This window comes from Aulonocara stuartgranti (genome assembly GCF_965226115.1).
Source record: "Aulonocara stuartgranti genome assembly, chromosome: 6".
Lineage (NCBI taxonomy): Eukaryota > Metazoa > Chordata > Actinopteri > Cichliformes > Cichlidae > Aulonocara > Aulonocara stuartgranti.
In genome coordinates this window covers 8,362,997-8,377,320 of record NC_138944.1, presented here as the reverse complement: position 1 = coordinate 8,377,320, position 14,324 = coordinate 8,362,997, and the positions used below count along the sequence as shown (strand labels likewise).

The following is a 14,324-nucleotide window of genomic DNA, read 5'->3' as shown; positions in this document are numbered from 1 at the left end:
AATAATAAATAATCAACTGTACTGCTACCCTTCATATCACTAAAATAAACATGTGGAAACATTCTCACATGCAATATACACACAGTATATTATAGAATTAATATTTTAGGATAACTGCTTCTCCAATGAGCATTTTATAAATGGATTTTCTCTGCATTATTAAACCCGCTATTTCAGGCCTCTACAACATCTGTATTTTTTATGAAAAAAATGTAGCATGATTTTGGACTGGTAACTGTCCGTATGGTATATAATATAAGGATTTCTAAACGATGACAAAGTAGTCCCACTCAGTGCGTTTGTTCTCTCTCTCATCGAATTCAGTTTGATTATTTTAAGCCAGTATGAATGTGTGGAATTATTTACTCTTTGTCTGCAGTTACACAACCTCACATAATGAGAATCTTGGCCTGCTGTCCGAGAGCAGGATGAGGATTAGAGCGCTGAAAGCCGCTGCAGCACTGAGACTGTTGAGAGGGACTGCGAGTCCAAATGAATCAAAGGAAAAGCTGGGAGAGGGAAGAGGGAGAAAGACGGAGCGGGGGTGGGGGTTATCCGCCTGATTTGAACTTGAGCATACACACACAGAGTCAAACAAGGCCACAGAACACTCTGTGCACCGGCAGTCAATTACTTTGTACCTTTGTTTTTCAAAGAGCTAATGAGGCTTTGCGTACACATGAATGCATATGCAACAGGGAGGCTTTGCTGACATAATGAGCTGCCTGTTTTTAAATTTTAATGCATGCATTTAGTATGGCAACTCGATAAAACCAGGAGACTCATAATTACAATAAAAATGGCCGCAGCAGAGGCAAAATGATCCTCTTTTAGTCTTTAGACTTTTCATTGACCTGTTACAGTTGTTTCCAACTCCAGGGTAGCTTTGCATGATTCACAGTTTATAATAATCCTTATCTTCCACTGTGCCTCCGTGCAGGTCCCTGGTTTCTGGTCAAACAACAATAAGTTTTGAAACTTAAAACCAACAGTAAAACATTACATGTAAAATAAAAAGGTCACCAGATGAGCTTGTTAAATACAGCATACTTGTTCTTTTGGAGAAATCGGTAACTAAAAGCATCCCAGATTATTTATTCTGCACTTAATGATTGTAATGCAAAACTCTAGTTTTCTCAGAAAGCTTCATATGCCCCTTATTCATTTTTTTTAACATGCTTTTGAAGAGGAAATAAATGTAATTTTTATTAGCTTTTTTTTTTTTTACTGCTTTTACATACTGCTGGTTACTTACAGTATACATAATAGTGTAAATGTGCTAACCAGCTATGTGATTTCAGTTCACTTCAATTTATTTTTATACCCGAATGTCACATGTGGAGGTTAAAAGGGCATCACAGGCATAAAAACATATCAAGCTGACAGACCTTTAAACAAAACTGTTCTCTGCATCTGCCATGTTCCTGAATGGGGACGATTCTTATCAGTACAGTAGTATTATTAAGTTAAAATGGTATTTAAATGTCAGAATAAAAAAGGGGTATCTTGAAATTACTGTCAGAGTTTGCTTCCTTAAGATTTTGAGGTAGGCTGTTCTGGAGTATGAGAGCATGAACTGCAAAAGCTAAAGTATTTAGTAGCTTATGATTTGGCAGGGGTCGTCAAACTATAAGATATAAGATGACCCAAGACTATAAGATTTTGTATCGAAGTAAAAGTATTTTAGAATCAATACTGTAAGATTCTGGAAGCCTACACTCTTTGCTAAGAGTGGACATGTGTTACTGGTTTCTAACGCTGACATTTTTATGAGTAAATTTATACTGGTGAACTCTGTGATGCTAGATCAGGTGGTTTACAAGGTTCAAATGAGGACTCAAAATGTTATTACGCGCGTTGATATTTTGCACAATATTTCAGTTACATAATCCCCGGTGCAGAGTGGACACGTCGCCAACGAAGCATGTCCACTGATGCTGGTTGATGTTATGACTTTAATCTTTAGTTCAATACACAGGGACACGGTAAGAGTCACGGTGGATCAGAGCAGGTGTTCAGAGGTGAGTGTGTATGCACACCTACACAGTCTGTGATTATAAACTCTCCTCTTTATTGGAAATTACTTTGTTCTGGCAGACATGAGAGAGTTAAAGCAAATCCATTTGGTACTGAAGAATCCAGCTGTTTTGAAAATGCAGAACACAAAGTGCTGAATTAATTCTAAAGGACACTTAACTTTAGACATTTCTCCAAAAAGCTCCATTTAAATTGGAAACAGTTTACATTACAGATTCTATATCCATCATGACTCTTGTGATGGCAGAGCTGTACCTCAGGCCTACATGGAAATGTACCAATACCTGCTGGGAAGACTACCATGGACTTTGACACTCATGTTCAGCTCCCCTTCTGTGTGAATTATAGTAATGCTTGTGACCCCTTTTATTTCATCTAGAACCACCACCAGGTTTAACATGATATAACATTTCCAGAATCCCTCAGGGGCCAGTTAACATACCAGCATGCAGACTTGCTGCTCTAACAAAGGGAAAGAGTGCTGCACATCCATCATTTAACCTTATTTACAGTTTGCTGCTCATTCAGCTCAATTTTTTTGCTCCAGCCTCCAAAACCTCCACGGTACGTTGCAGCATGCACCCCTGGATCGTATTTGCTCTGTAAAGTTCGTAGAAACATTTCCACAGTCACACTGTTGTCACCAAACCTTTGATGAAAAAACCCCCCAAATAGTGAATTTTAGTTCATGAGTCCACATTTCTCTCAAGCGGGGAACAGCAAACGTGTTACATAATAGGGTGACCGGACCTTGCAAATGGAGTATGGGGCAAAAAGTATATTTGTTTTTGACAATGCTGGACACATTAGAAATGCTAAGAGGCATTTGACGTGTAAAGGTCATGTTTTATTTGAATGCAACCTTACCAAGTGTTATTAGAAAGCTCGAAGGTAAGATAAAGTTGTTGTCACCATGGCAAAGAAAAGAGCCATCAATGATTGTGCAGTGGGACTGGCTTTATTTCACTTTAACTTAAAGACACACAGGGGCTGCTAAACTCTGAAAGACAAAACAAAGTTGGACGTTAACTAATTAACTTAAAGGTTTAAACTCAGAAAAACAAATCAAACTCACCTCAGCTGTCACCCACTGTGGGAGTGAAAAGAGTGAGTAACAGGAAGCACAGTCCATATATAATGTGTGCCAGTTGAGTTCAATTAAGGTACAAAGAAACTCAGAAACCAATCAGTGATGAGAAAGTCAAGACAGTGAGTGAGGCGTGAGAGAGTGAGGAAATGGGTAAATACAACAAGAAACTTTACTACACTAAGTAAATATAAACACTATTAAAGGAAAGTAAATTTTAGTTTTGTGCAATAATCTTCTTCTAATACTTTTGAAAGTGTTTCCACAAAATAAAAATGCCTGAGTTCAATTCCACCATCAGGCCGGGGTCTTTCTGTATGGAGCTGCATGTTCTCCATGTGTTTGCGTGGGCTCTCCCCAGGTCCCCCAGCTTCCTCCCACAGTCCAAAGACATGCACTTAGTGGGGGTAGGTTAATTGGAAACTCTAAATTGCCCATAGGTGTGAATGTCAGTGTGAATGGCTGCCTGTGTATATGTGTTTGCCCTGCGACAGACTCGCGACCTGTCCAGGGTGTACCCTGCTTCTCACCCTAAGACAGGTGGGATAGGCTTCAGCACCCCCCGTGACCCTGAAATAGGATAAACAGAAGCAAATGGATGGATGGATAAAAATGCTGTGAACTCTTTAAGTTGCTATTTTGTTTAGTAATGTCACTGAAGCAATGTGGTGACCTGCATTTTTCCATATTGGACATTGTGCAGATAGTGTACAATGATGGTCTGTCAACCTGCCTGAGAACCATGATAGCATCCTCTCATTAAAGTCATTCAGTGTCTGTCTTCATGCTAAACAGAATGTGGAACATTGTCTCAATATTTGGGACAGTGGGACAAGGGATAAAAAGTGCTGTACAGTCCCACATAAAGTGGAACATCCAGTTGCTGCGTTGCATAATACCCTATGAGAAATAAACACCGCTCAGTTTTTGCATTGATTTTATAGTAAAGGAATACAAGTACTGCTTTTTCATTTACAAAACAGGTCAGCAGCATGAGAAATCTTAAGAAAAATAAATGCATTGCCAGCTGTATGTCTCAGTCCTTCCATATTCAGTCAGTGTATATTACAAAGAAACACAAACACTGACACAACTCCTTGGCCTGACTACCTTGCTTTGATGTGGTATAACAGGACATAGTTCATATTTATGTCTGTGAGAAAACGTCAAAACTAACAATAATTCAGGCCTCTGGCTTGGATGAAATGATGAAATTTGCACAACAGTTCCCATGACTTGATGAGATGTTGTAACATGATGCTTCTTTGTGCCAAATACAGTGAAAAATGATGCTCTCATGGACTGCTCTTTTCCCATTTTACATATCCAACTTTTGCCTTGATTGGACCCTTTGACCAGTCGTTTCTGGCTCTGGGCCGAGTCTTTGACACCCAGCGTAGATCTGCATAAATTAAATGAAAAGTATTGCCTTGTTTAATGGAAACTAAAGAGGCCAACACAGAAAAAGGAGAGGTTCAGTGTGAAGAAGTCCCATGTGCAAGGAGGAAGTATCACTGTGGCACAACGCTTATGGAACAGTGTTCCTTTTTTCTGCAAAAACTCACCCCAACTGAACTTTCAGCATGGCACAGTCCTCACATGCACTTTCTCTGAGTATTATGCAACAGCTTGCTTCCCCATTTACACTAGCTTTCAGGGCACAGTCTCCATAAAGATGTCTTTACATTTTTCATTAACAGGATTAAATAATTTACAGATTAGCTCATAGGTGTAGTATATCTGTGATTAGCTTCTCTTGTTTTTAACACAGCAAAGCTATAGTCCTGAAAGAGAGAAAACATACATGGTGAGCTACATTACACAACTATGCTGCCTAATAACCTGATGTTGTAATGGAAAGAAAAACAGAATCATATTGTCTATGTGCTCATTTGAATGTAAGAGACACAAAAAAAGCATGTGCACAGTATTTTTTCCCCATGTTTCTGTGTACCTTGAACTGCCCGTTAGTGGTGCTTACTTGGAAAGAGCAAATGAGGACAACTTAAGCAACCACGAGCACTGCCCGCACAGGCTTTGGCAAACCTTATGACCTCATGTAAAAATATAATCAGACGAAACAAAGCAGTTAATGAAAATCTGCTTTTCTCCCTAAGCTTCCATAAAAAATATTTATCCTTAGTTATATCTTCTAGGTTACACAGCCATTCCAATTCTTATTTTTGAGAGGCCTTTATGGAAACCTAAACTATCAAGTTAAATTAAATATTTTGTTTACTTGATAAATGACATGCAGTTTCGGAGATTTCTAAAGCAGCACTTCCAGGCGCAGCTATAAGGGTAAAATTGATGTTGTTGTAGAACATACAGTATTCAACACTTAAAGCCCCTGAAAGGTAGAGTGAATAACATTATCTCAATATAATAGGACTTCGATACATCAGAGCACCTTTGATGAGGCCCAGACTGTGATAACTACAGAAATGGTTTCCAAAGTGGGGTCTGGGGACTCCTAGGAGTCTATGACTCATAGCCCAGGGATGCAAAGAATAAGGAGTAGTAAACTATACAAGTTTTTTGCCATATTAAAGAGTGTTTATCTACAGATGGGTACTAACTTTTTAGGACATTTTCTAATGTTATTGACCACCCAAAGCGCATAACCCAATCACACACATTCATACGGTGCTATTTTATGTGCACTTTAAGCATTGCACACACCCACCCACACCGATGGGAATCAGGGGTAGACTGGCGTTCAATATCTCAAACACTTTCAGACTTTCTCACTGACTTTATCCACAGCAGCACTTAGTTTTAACATCTGTGTATTTAGAGCAAGCGTTGCTCTTGAAACTTGGAGAGGCTTTTACATGATGTGGGTCACTGGGAACATAATTTACTTGGTGAAATAGTAGAAACAGGAAGTGTTATGTGACGAGAACAAGCTTATGGTAATATGATGACAAGGTCACTGGCCTCAGGTTTTTACTGTTTTATTTTTTTTTAATTCTTGGTTAATATGTTTGAGTTGGGCTTCTGTGGTGTTTTGTCACTCCAAGTGTTTGAAATTTTCATTTTTTGTGGTTGCTGGATTTCTGGGTTTCTATTTTGATTTCTTTACTCTGGTAAAATGCAAGTTTTGTTTCTAGTGACATCTTTGAGTCTTTAATTCCTGTTTTAGTATGTGGTTGTTCCAGTAATGAGTTTCAGTTTTGTATCCCATGTTTTGGTTCATGTTTTGGTTTCTGTTGGTAGCAGTTAAAGTTCCCTCAGTGTTTCCCTATCTGCTCTTCTCTCTGTGCCGCTGTGTATCATCCAGTGTTCCTTAGTCTTTGTCGTAATGTTTACTGTAAGTCTTCTTCTCTACATGTTCAGTGTGTTTCCTTATCTTGTGCTTGTTCAGTCGCCTTTGGTTATCTCCTGATTTATTTTGAAGGTTTCTCTTTCTTTCTGTCCTGCGTTTGTTATGCTTCCTATTTGTCTGCTAATAATCCCCCCCCCATGTTTACACATTTAAATTGGTCTTCAGCTTTTTGGTGCCCTCTCTAATTGGTGAAATTTCTTTAACATGGTTTTGTAAGACCTTCATAGTGACATTATTCCCAGTGGTCTCTTTCAGCAGGACAATGTGACATTGCAAAATTGATTACCGGTAAGCATGGTCTAAACATGCCAAAGAGAAACCACAGACCTCGGTTCAATCAGATCAAACATCTATGTATAGTATGTCGGCCACTGGTTACAGGACTTAAAGGATCTGCTGCTTGAACAGGACACTTTTAGATGTTGTGTGCCTCCAAAGGTCAAAGCTGTTGGAGTGTATCATTTTAATCTGTTAGAAGAATCCTGCTGACTGTGATTGATTCATAAATTTAAATAGTGCCAGTTCTTAACAACAGTTATCTAAATATTGCTTTAGTAGGTTAAAGACACTTTTAGAAAGAAAACATCAAAGTTCAGTCAGTCCCCTATGACAAAGCACCTGGCAAGAGTGGGAAAGGAGAACGCCTTTTAAACAGGAAGGAGTCTTCAGCAAAACCAGGGTCCCATAGGGGAAGCCATTTACCTTGTTTAGTTGGAGGTTTGAGGGGACCAAAAATATGAGGAAAAAAGAATGAAAAAGAATGGTGTGGGATTTACTGCTGTATCTGCTGAAGTTTAATAAAAAAAATATGTCTGATAAATTCTGGTAAACTTCTGAACAACTGGACCCTCCTGGGAGGAGAAGAAAATTCTAATTTAAGGTATGTCTGCCACTTTTCAGGCCCGGAAACTACATCGATATTTTATATACAGTCTGTGAGTAAAAGGAAGGACATCATTACACATTATTAATCCAAATGCATATTTCATGCCTAAAATCAAAATGTTCGACGATGTCAAGTGACCCATGGTGATCAACTTGATACTTACAGAAAGGTACTTTACAAAAATTAAGCCCATAAAAAGAAACTCCAAACTGTCTCAAACTCTTTTATCAATAATCATGATGAAACTTATCAGAACCAAACGTATTTTAATTGAATATGAGAAGTTTTACTTATACTTTAAAAACATTTCGACATTTCATCTTATTTCTGTTCAAACATAAAGCCAAAAATCTTATTCGCCCCCTGGTGGCTGGTTGCAGTACAAGCCATTAACCACGCCCCCTCAATGTTACTCGGTGAGATAAATTAAACTATAATTGAAGTACTTAAAGCTTAAACGTAGAGCTTCTGTCTTATTAAGGCCGTACATCATCGTAAATGTGTTTCTGATGATGACGCTAATTTGTCCTCCTTTTTTGTCCTCTAGTAACCTCAGATATGTCAGTTATGATCGGAGTCCCATCTCTGCGTGTCAGGCAGACACGTCACACGAGAGTTAAAAGCGCCGCAGATCACAGCTGCCGTGGAAGTATAAATTTAACAAGCCCATCACTCATTTTCCCCCCTGCCTGTCTGTTTTGACTCGGCTGGCTTCCCGTTAGGAGGAGGAGGAGGGTGAAGAGAACGAGGAGGAGGAGGAGGAGTGTGTTACCCGGGGTGAGGTTCCGACCCCGGCTGAACCAGTGAGCGGGGGAAGGAACGGCAGGGAGATGCGGTGTGTTGAGGAGCGGAAACGTCTGAATGACCGGCAGAGATTTGCAGTCTCCTCTCCGAGCCAGAAGGTTTTTATCAGTTTGCAGCTGCTTGATTTGTAAGTAATATACATTTGCGGCTTTTAAAGTAACCTTTACAGTCATTATTTTATCCTGTTAAGATACGTGTGCTATATTTTATTATTCTGTGTGGGGTAAACATGAAGAACTAAATGACCCATTACACATTTATGGCCATTTGATGCCAGTAAATCAAAGTTTTCATGTATAATTTTGGACAGAATCAAATAAGACATCTGGTATTTCTAAGTTTAAGTGAAGGAAGATTCATCCAGCTTTTATGTTTGTAATTATTCATTTTGAAAGCTTTTCCCTTTAAATCTTGTATTTAAAAATATTTTCCTGCTAACATTAATTTGACAATCGGTTTAAATTTTACAACATTACAAATTTTCATCTCACCACGTGGATTTTTTTTTCTCCTCTAGGTGGAGCCATTACAGCATATTTCACCGGGAGCTGCCAGCCCTACAGCTCCTTGCAGTCAGGAGTGAGTGAACATGACGGGTCAGACTGTGGGAGGCGTCATCCAGGATCTGTCGGTGCCCTCTCTGCTGGTTGTGGGGTCCAGGCCTCAGGGGGAAACCGGCTCCTTCACCGAGGAGGCTGTTTCCATCCTGACCTCCACGAGTCAGCTGGCCCGAAGCCTCCTGGGTCACACGTTTGCCTTCAAACGCAAAGACAGCTTTAACAACGCTGAAGCCATGGCTGGCAACAGCTGTGACGAAGACAGCGGTAATAATGCACGTCGCAAACGGGAGTTCATCCCTAATGAGAAAAAAGATGATGGCTACTGGGACAAGAGGAAAAAAAACAACGAGGCAGCTAGACGCTCCAGAGAAAAGCGGAGAGTCAATGACATGGTGCTGGAGAGGCGGGTGATGGGTCTGCTGGAGGAGAACGCCCGCCTCAGGGCCGAGCTGTTGGCCCTCAAGTTTCGCTTTGGGCTTGTTAAGGACCCCTCTAATGTGTCCATCCTACCGTTGACTGCGCCCTTCTGTCCTCATCCCACCCCCAGATCAACAAATCACTACCAGGCTCACACTGATGGCTCCCCATATGTCGGCACACAGGCCAGTGCCAACACTCACCAGATCCTCTCTCAGGCTCCGCAGCAGGGCGCCATCTATGGTGCAAGAACAGCTGAGTTGAGTCATAGTGGATCGCAGGAGACTGGGGTTGTGACCTCATGTGGCTCAAACGTGGGTAGCCCTGTGTTTTTTGATGACACACTGGGTGAGAGTGGCAGGCCTTCTCCGAGGGATGTGACGGAGGAGCAGCAGTGCTGTGAGAGTCAGTATTTAAGCAGGCAAGACTCATCGGAGGGTTTGAGGAGTCTTCCACACAAGCTTCGTTTTAAAAGCCCTGGGGGAGGCAGCAACGGAGGGGAAATTTCTGCATCACCTGACAGCAGGAATAGTGGCCTGCCTATAGCCATGGTGGGACCAAACATCCAAATGAGAAACCACCAGCAAGTAGGGTGGGACGGCCAGGTGGAGAGCCAGGCTTCTTGGTCTAGAGAGGATGCCTGGGGTGTGCAGTATCAGGGTTCACCTTCAGGATATAATAACTCATCTTTTCCGCAGAATTCAAGCGACCACAGATATCCAGCAGAGGACAACAGCCTCAGGTCGCAGATCAGCAGTTTGTCCCAGGAAGTGGCTCAGCTCAAGAAGCTCCTGTCTCAACAGCTGCTTCCTAAGATGGCCTAAAACCAGATGAGGGGACGGTCAGATCCACACCATATTTCCCCAAATAATCAAACTCATTTTCCCAGAGTGGGATGAGCATAAGCAGCTACCTCTGAAATGGCATGACATTTTTTAGTGGCCTGTTTGCTCCAGTGATGAACAATACAGCAGGAGCAGAATTAAGGAAAGTCATCACGTATACGCAACACTGTATGTACTGGACTGAAACACAAGAATGTGTCCATCATCTGCAAAAACCTCTTTCTCATCAGATTCAACCTCATCTTCAATCTTGTCATATTTCGAGACACCTGGCACTTATTTTGTGTGTAAAATTGAGCTGTTATGACGTTTTGGAGTGTACTGTGGTTTTTGTGCCATTCACTATCGTAACCTCGATGTTACTTTTCAAAACTGTGAGTGCACTCAACTGTGTGGAAATAAAATCCTGCTTTATGTAAACCACTGTGAGCATTTTTCATGATAAGAAATTGCAATTTTTTTTACTACAATTTAAAATCACAAACAATCTGCATTTGGTTTTGCACTCACACACATCCCCATCTGTTTAATAATCATCACAAATAAGTGTCAAATTCTTACATTAATCCTAACCTAAAAGTTGGCTTTTAATACTAAAACCAAGGCTTAACCCTCAACACACCTTAAAGGGGTTTTTAAGGGTTTATTTGAAGGTATTTAATAGTTTAATTGTCTTTAATTGATATTTAATCATCTTTATCTTTGGCTACCTTAGACAGTCAACTTAAATGTTGTTTGGACAACCTATCGGCCTGCATATGCACAATCACAAACACTGAAAACTCCAAATAAATTTAGACTGATCATAGTTTAACAGTGAATGACTGTGTTGCATTTTTCTGAATGACAGATATTTTTAAGAAAATGATTTTTAAGCCACATCTGGCACTAATGCTGGGCACAACAGGAGCTATGGTGTGGCACTGGACCTGTGTAGGGTTCACTGTGCCAGACTTTGAATGTTGCAATCCGGCTCAAAAGCTGCAACATAAATATGGAGGCTAACACCAGAATTTCACAGAGACAAGGTTTTATTTTAAATAACATAACAAGTTAGCTAAAAAGCTAGTACCACTAAGACAAAGACTAGTGAGGCTCCATGAAAGCCTGCCTCAGGTATACCTTTATCCACACCTGACTAGGTGTAGTCAATTAGCTGCAGCTGAAGACGCTTGCATTGCCAATGCAAAGAGATTAGGGGCTGCAGAGGGGTGTAACAACCAAAGTTTTCTTCTTTCCATAAACTAATATCATTTCAGTTTTGTTTATGGCCTTTCCTCCTTCAACAAATACTTTAAAACTGTAAACACCACCTCACTGTTGATCCATTTGCACTGAGTTAAGGATACTGAAAAAAATGGACAGTGGAGTGTGTGGGACAGAGCTGGGGAGAGAGGGGTGAATGCAGGGAGAGCGGTGTGACACTGCATGAGTCATCTATCACGTCAGCAGCAGAAAAGCTATTTTTAGCCTCGAAGCAGCTGCGGTGGAGACTGAACGACCCACATGGAAGTGAAGGATATAGGTTCAGAATACATTAGTAACACAAGAAAACAATAGAAATGAGCTCGCAGACATATGAAATGTAATAGTAAAACACACTCTGAGAACAGCACAGAGCCAGAAAGCAGTTGTAGATAAAATGAATGATTGCATTTTGTCTCAGAAGATGACTGAATGGCATAATTCTGTATTCTTGGAAAAATCCATTTTCACTTTTAGTTTGTTTTTTACCAGCACCAGGTGGCGCCAAGTGTCTTTAGCAGCATGCTGTATGACTTTCATTCAGTCATTCCATTCATTCACAGCAGTGTTACTCCTTTGTGCTTACTACAGTAACACATGCTGCACACGCACAACAACAAGATTTGCAAAGCATTGTTTACTGACTTCTTTCACCCCACAAAGCACAGTGCGAGTATGAGGCAAGAAAACAAAATGAAAACAAACTGAACAAAACAAATTTGCTTGCTCATTTTTTAAAAGCACATTTCATTTCAGGTGGAAACACAATGAGCTGCACAAAGCATGAGCTATAATCGGGTTTACAGTCACAAAATCATTTAGAAAACAGACATAAGTGAATAAATACATAGAAATGATTAACGTGAGGGAAGGGAGGTGTGGCATATGACTTGTCTCCCCCAAAACAACCAAAAAACAAAAATAGTAAATTGGATTCAAGAGATAAATCAATTTAAGAAATATGATTTTAAAGAGATCATAATTAAGACAACAATAGACCAGCAAAAATTGGTAAGTGGTGTGTAGTTGTGATTGAGTAAGGACCAAACCAAACAGTAACAGCACTAATAACAGTCATATTGACCTCAAAAACTGTGGCTTAAAGCTGAAATATGAGGTTATCTCTCTGCAGACCTGTGCAGCTGCAGAGACCCATCCTTTAGGTCCCGCTTCTCTCGCTTTCTCCCCAACAAAACCGCAACATACTTATGAGATCTTTTGTCTGTGATTAGACTGCTACCGCCCCCCCACCACCACCACTCCACCCATACCATAAGCCATATAAGATGGAGTAGAAGGGTTGCTAGGCAGACACCACCACACCACAGTTGCCAGGGGAATGCCTGCATGCAGAGGCAGCTAGAGAAATGGAGGAGTGTGTTGGGGGTTGGTGGTTCTAAATGAGGACTGGTGGTGGGAGGGGGAGGAGCCAGACAAGTTCAAGGCCGCTGTTTCCCCTGCATGGTAATGGTGGTGGTGGTGATGATGTGTGTGCGTGTGTGTGTAACTGGTGTACATGTGTGGATTCAGATAAAGCAGGGGGAAGGGACACGAGTGTGAAAGTGGCTTGGAAGTGGCTGTGTGTCTGATACAAAGCAGGGCTGACGTAACGGTAGATGAAAAATGGTGAGGATGAGAACAACGGGTTTTGTGGGATAATAGAAAAAGCTCCTATGCAGATTCCACTTCCTGTATAGAGAAATAAAAATGCAGACAAAACAAATTTATGATCATTTTTAGTCTGTGAGAATAAAATTCTGCCTTACTGCCATGAGTAGTGAGATTATTTCACTTTAGGGTTTTGCAATAACAGTAATTATTCCAAAAATCTTAGTGCAATGATCAAATATAATGCAATCAAAAGCTTAATGAATATAGAATTTATGTAAAGCTTTAAAAAAGTAAAAATCAATTACTACTACATCCAGGAGAAATGTATATTAATGCTAAAGTCAGTGCTTCCAGTTAGAAACAAAGCAGATTCTACATTAAACTCAGTGTCTTTTCAGGACAAACTGATGTTACATTTTTCCAAATTTCTCATTTTTATGTTTGTCACATCCATTTGTGCAGCATAAGCCATCCAGGTATATTGTATCATAAAAATGCTTACATCAAAGAAAAAAGCAGCATGAATAACAGTGCTGCAGGGTTGAATGGTCCCTTTAAAATAATAATAATTTGAAAAATTACCGCAGGTTTTATCACAATAAAACTAACACCTCAATGTGTAAAACAGTATAAAATATGGTTGGATTGAAGGGTTAAGATTAGGGTTAACAAACTGCCCCTCCATGCATACCCAGATACAAATGACCCCTAATATCTAACACATACACACAGACTCATTCACCCTGGTATTGTAACTGCTATCTAAGCATTGAATTTTCATATTAATAGCCTTTATGCAAAAATCTGTTGCATATATGCTTAAAAACGGAACATGCATTTATGTGGGTTTAAATTATAGGGAGAATGTGCAGGTAGAAGAGGGAAATAATTACAGGCCTGGATTTAAACTCACCGGCCTATGGTTCCACAGTGAAGGAAGGAAGGAAGGAAGGAAGGAAGGAAGGAAGGAAGGAAGGAAGGAAGGAAGGAAGGAAGGAAGGAAGGAAGGAATCAGAATCAGAATCAGAATCTTATCTGTCATTGTAGAGGTGGAGCTCTCTCAGTGAACAAGAAGACACAGTCACTCAATAAAATTAAAATTAAATTAGAACATATATAAAAATTTGGGAGGATAGATAAAGAAAGATGAATAAAAAAGAAAATAGTAAAGTTGTTACTTTCACTCATATTTCATACTCCACAAAGAATATTAGTATATACCTAAATGTAATAGTGTAGTAGTAATAGGACAACGTGTTGGAATTGAGTTCAAACTCCCATATTTGCAGGCAATCAGTGACAAAATCCAAAGTCTTCCTCTGTAAATAATTGAAAAAACACCAAGAAAAAAACACTAGTGTACAGTATTTCCTTTGCCATACCATGAAGTCCAGGTTAGCCCTAAAATTTAATTTTGTATCACAAGAAAAGCACGTGAAAACTGATTTTTACTTCTTTAAGTGAACGTACTTACTAAAGCACCCAATGTGCTCTTATTTTGTGA

The 14,324-nt window shown here is 40.0% G+C and overlaps 1 protein-coding gene across 2 annotated transcripts; it reads left to right on the top strand.

Moving 5' to 3' along the window:
- The first annotated feature begins 7,694 nt into the window (after positions 1 to 7,694).
- LOC309709098 (uncharacterized protein) lies at positions 7,695 to 10,384 on the top strand. Of its 2 annotated transcripts, XM_082537561.1 has the most exons (3): positions 7,695 to 7,754; positions 7,886 to 8,269; positions 8,660 to 10,384. In XM_082537561.1, the coding sequence occupies exon 3, from the start codon at positions 8,732 to 8,734 to the stop codon at positions 9,941 to 9,943; it is 1,212 nt and encodes a 403-aa protein (XP_082393687.1). In that variant the 5' UTR covers positions 7,695 to 7,754; positions 7,886 to 8,269; positions 8,660 to 8,731; the 3' UTR covers positions 9,944 to 10,384. The 2 variants fall into 2 exon arrangements, with proteins under 2 accessions (XP_082393687.1, XP_082393686.1); XM_082537560.1 differs by lacking the exon at positions 7,695 to 7,754 and having other exon boundaries at positions 7,762 to 8,269.
- Positions 10,385 to 14,324: the final 3,940 nt, after the last annotated feature.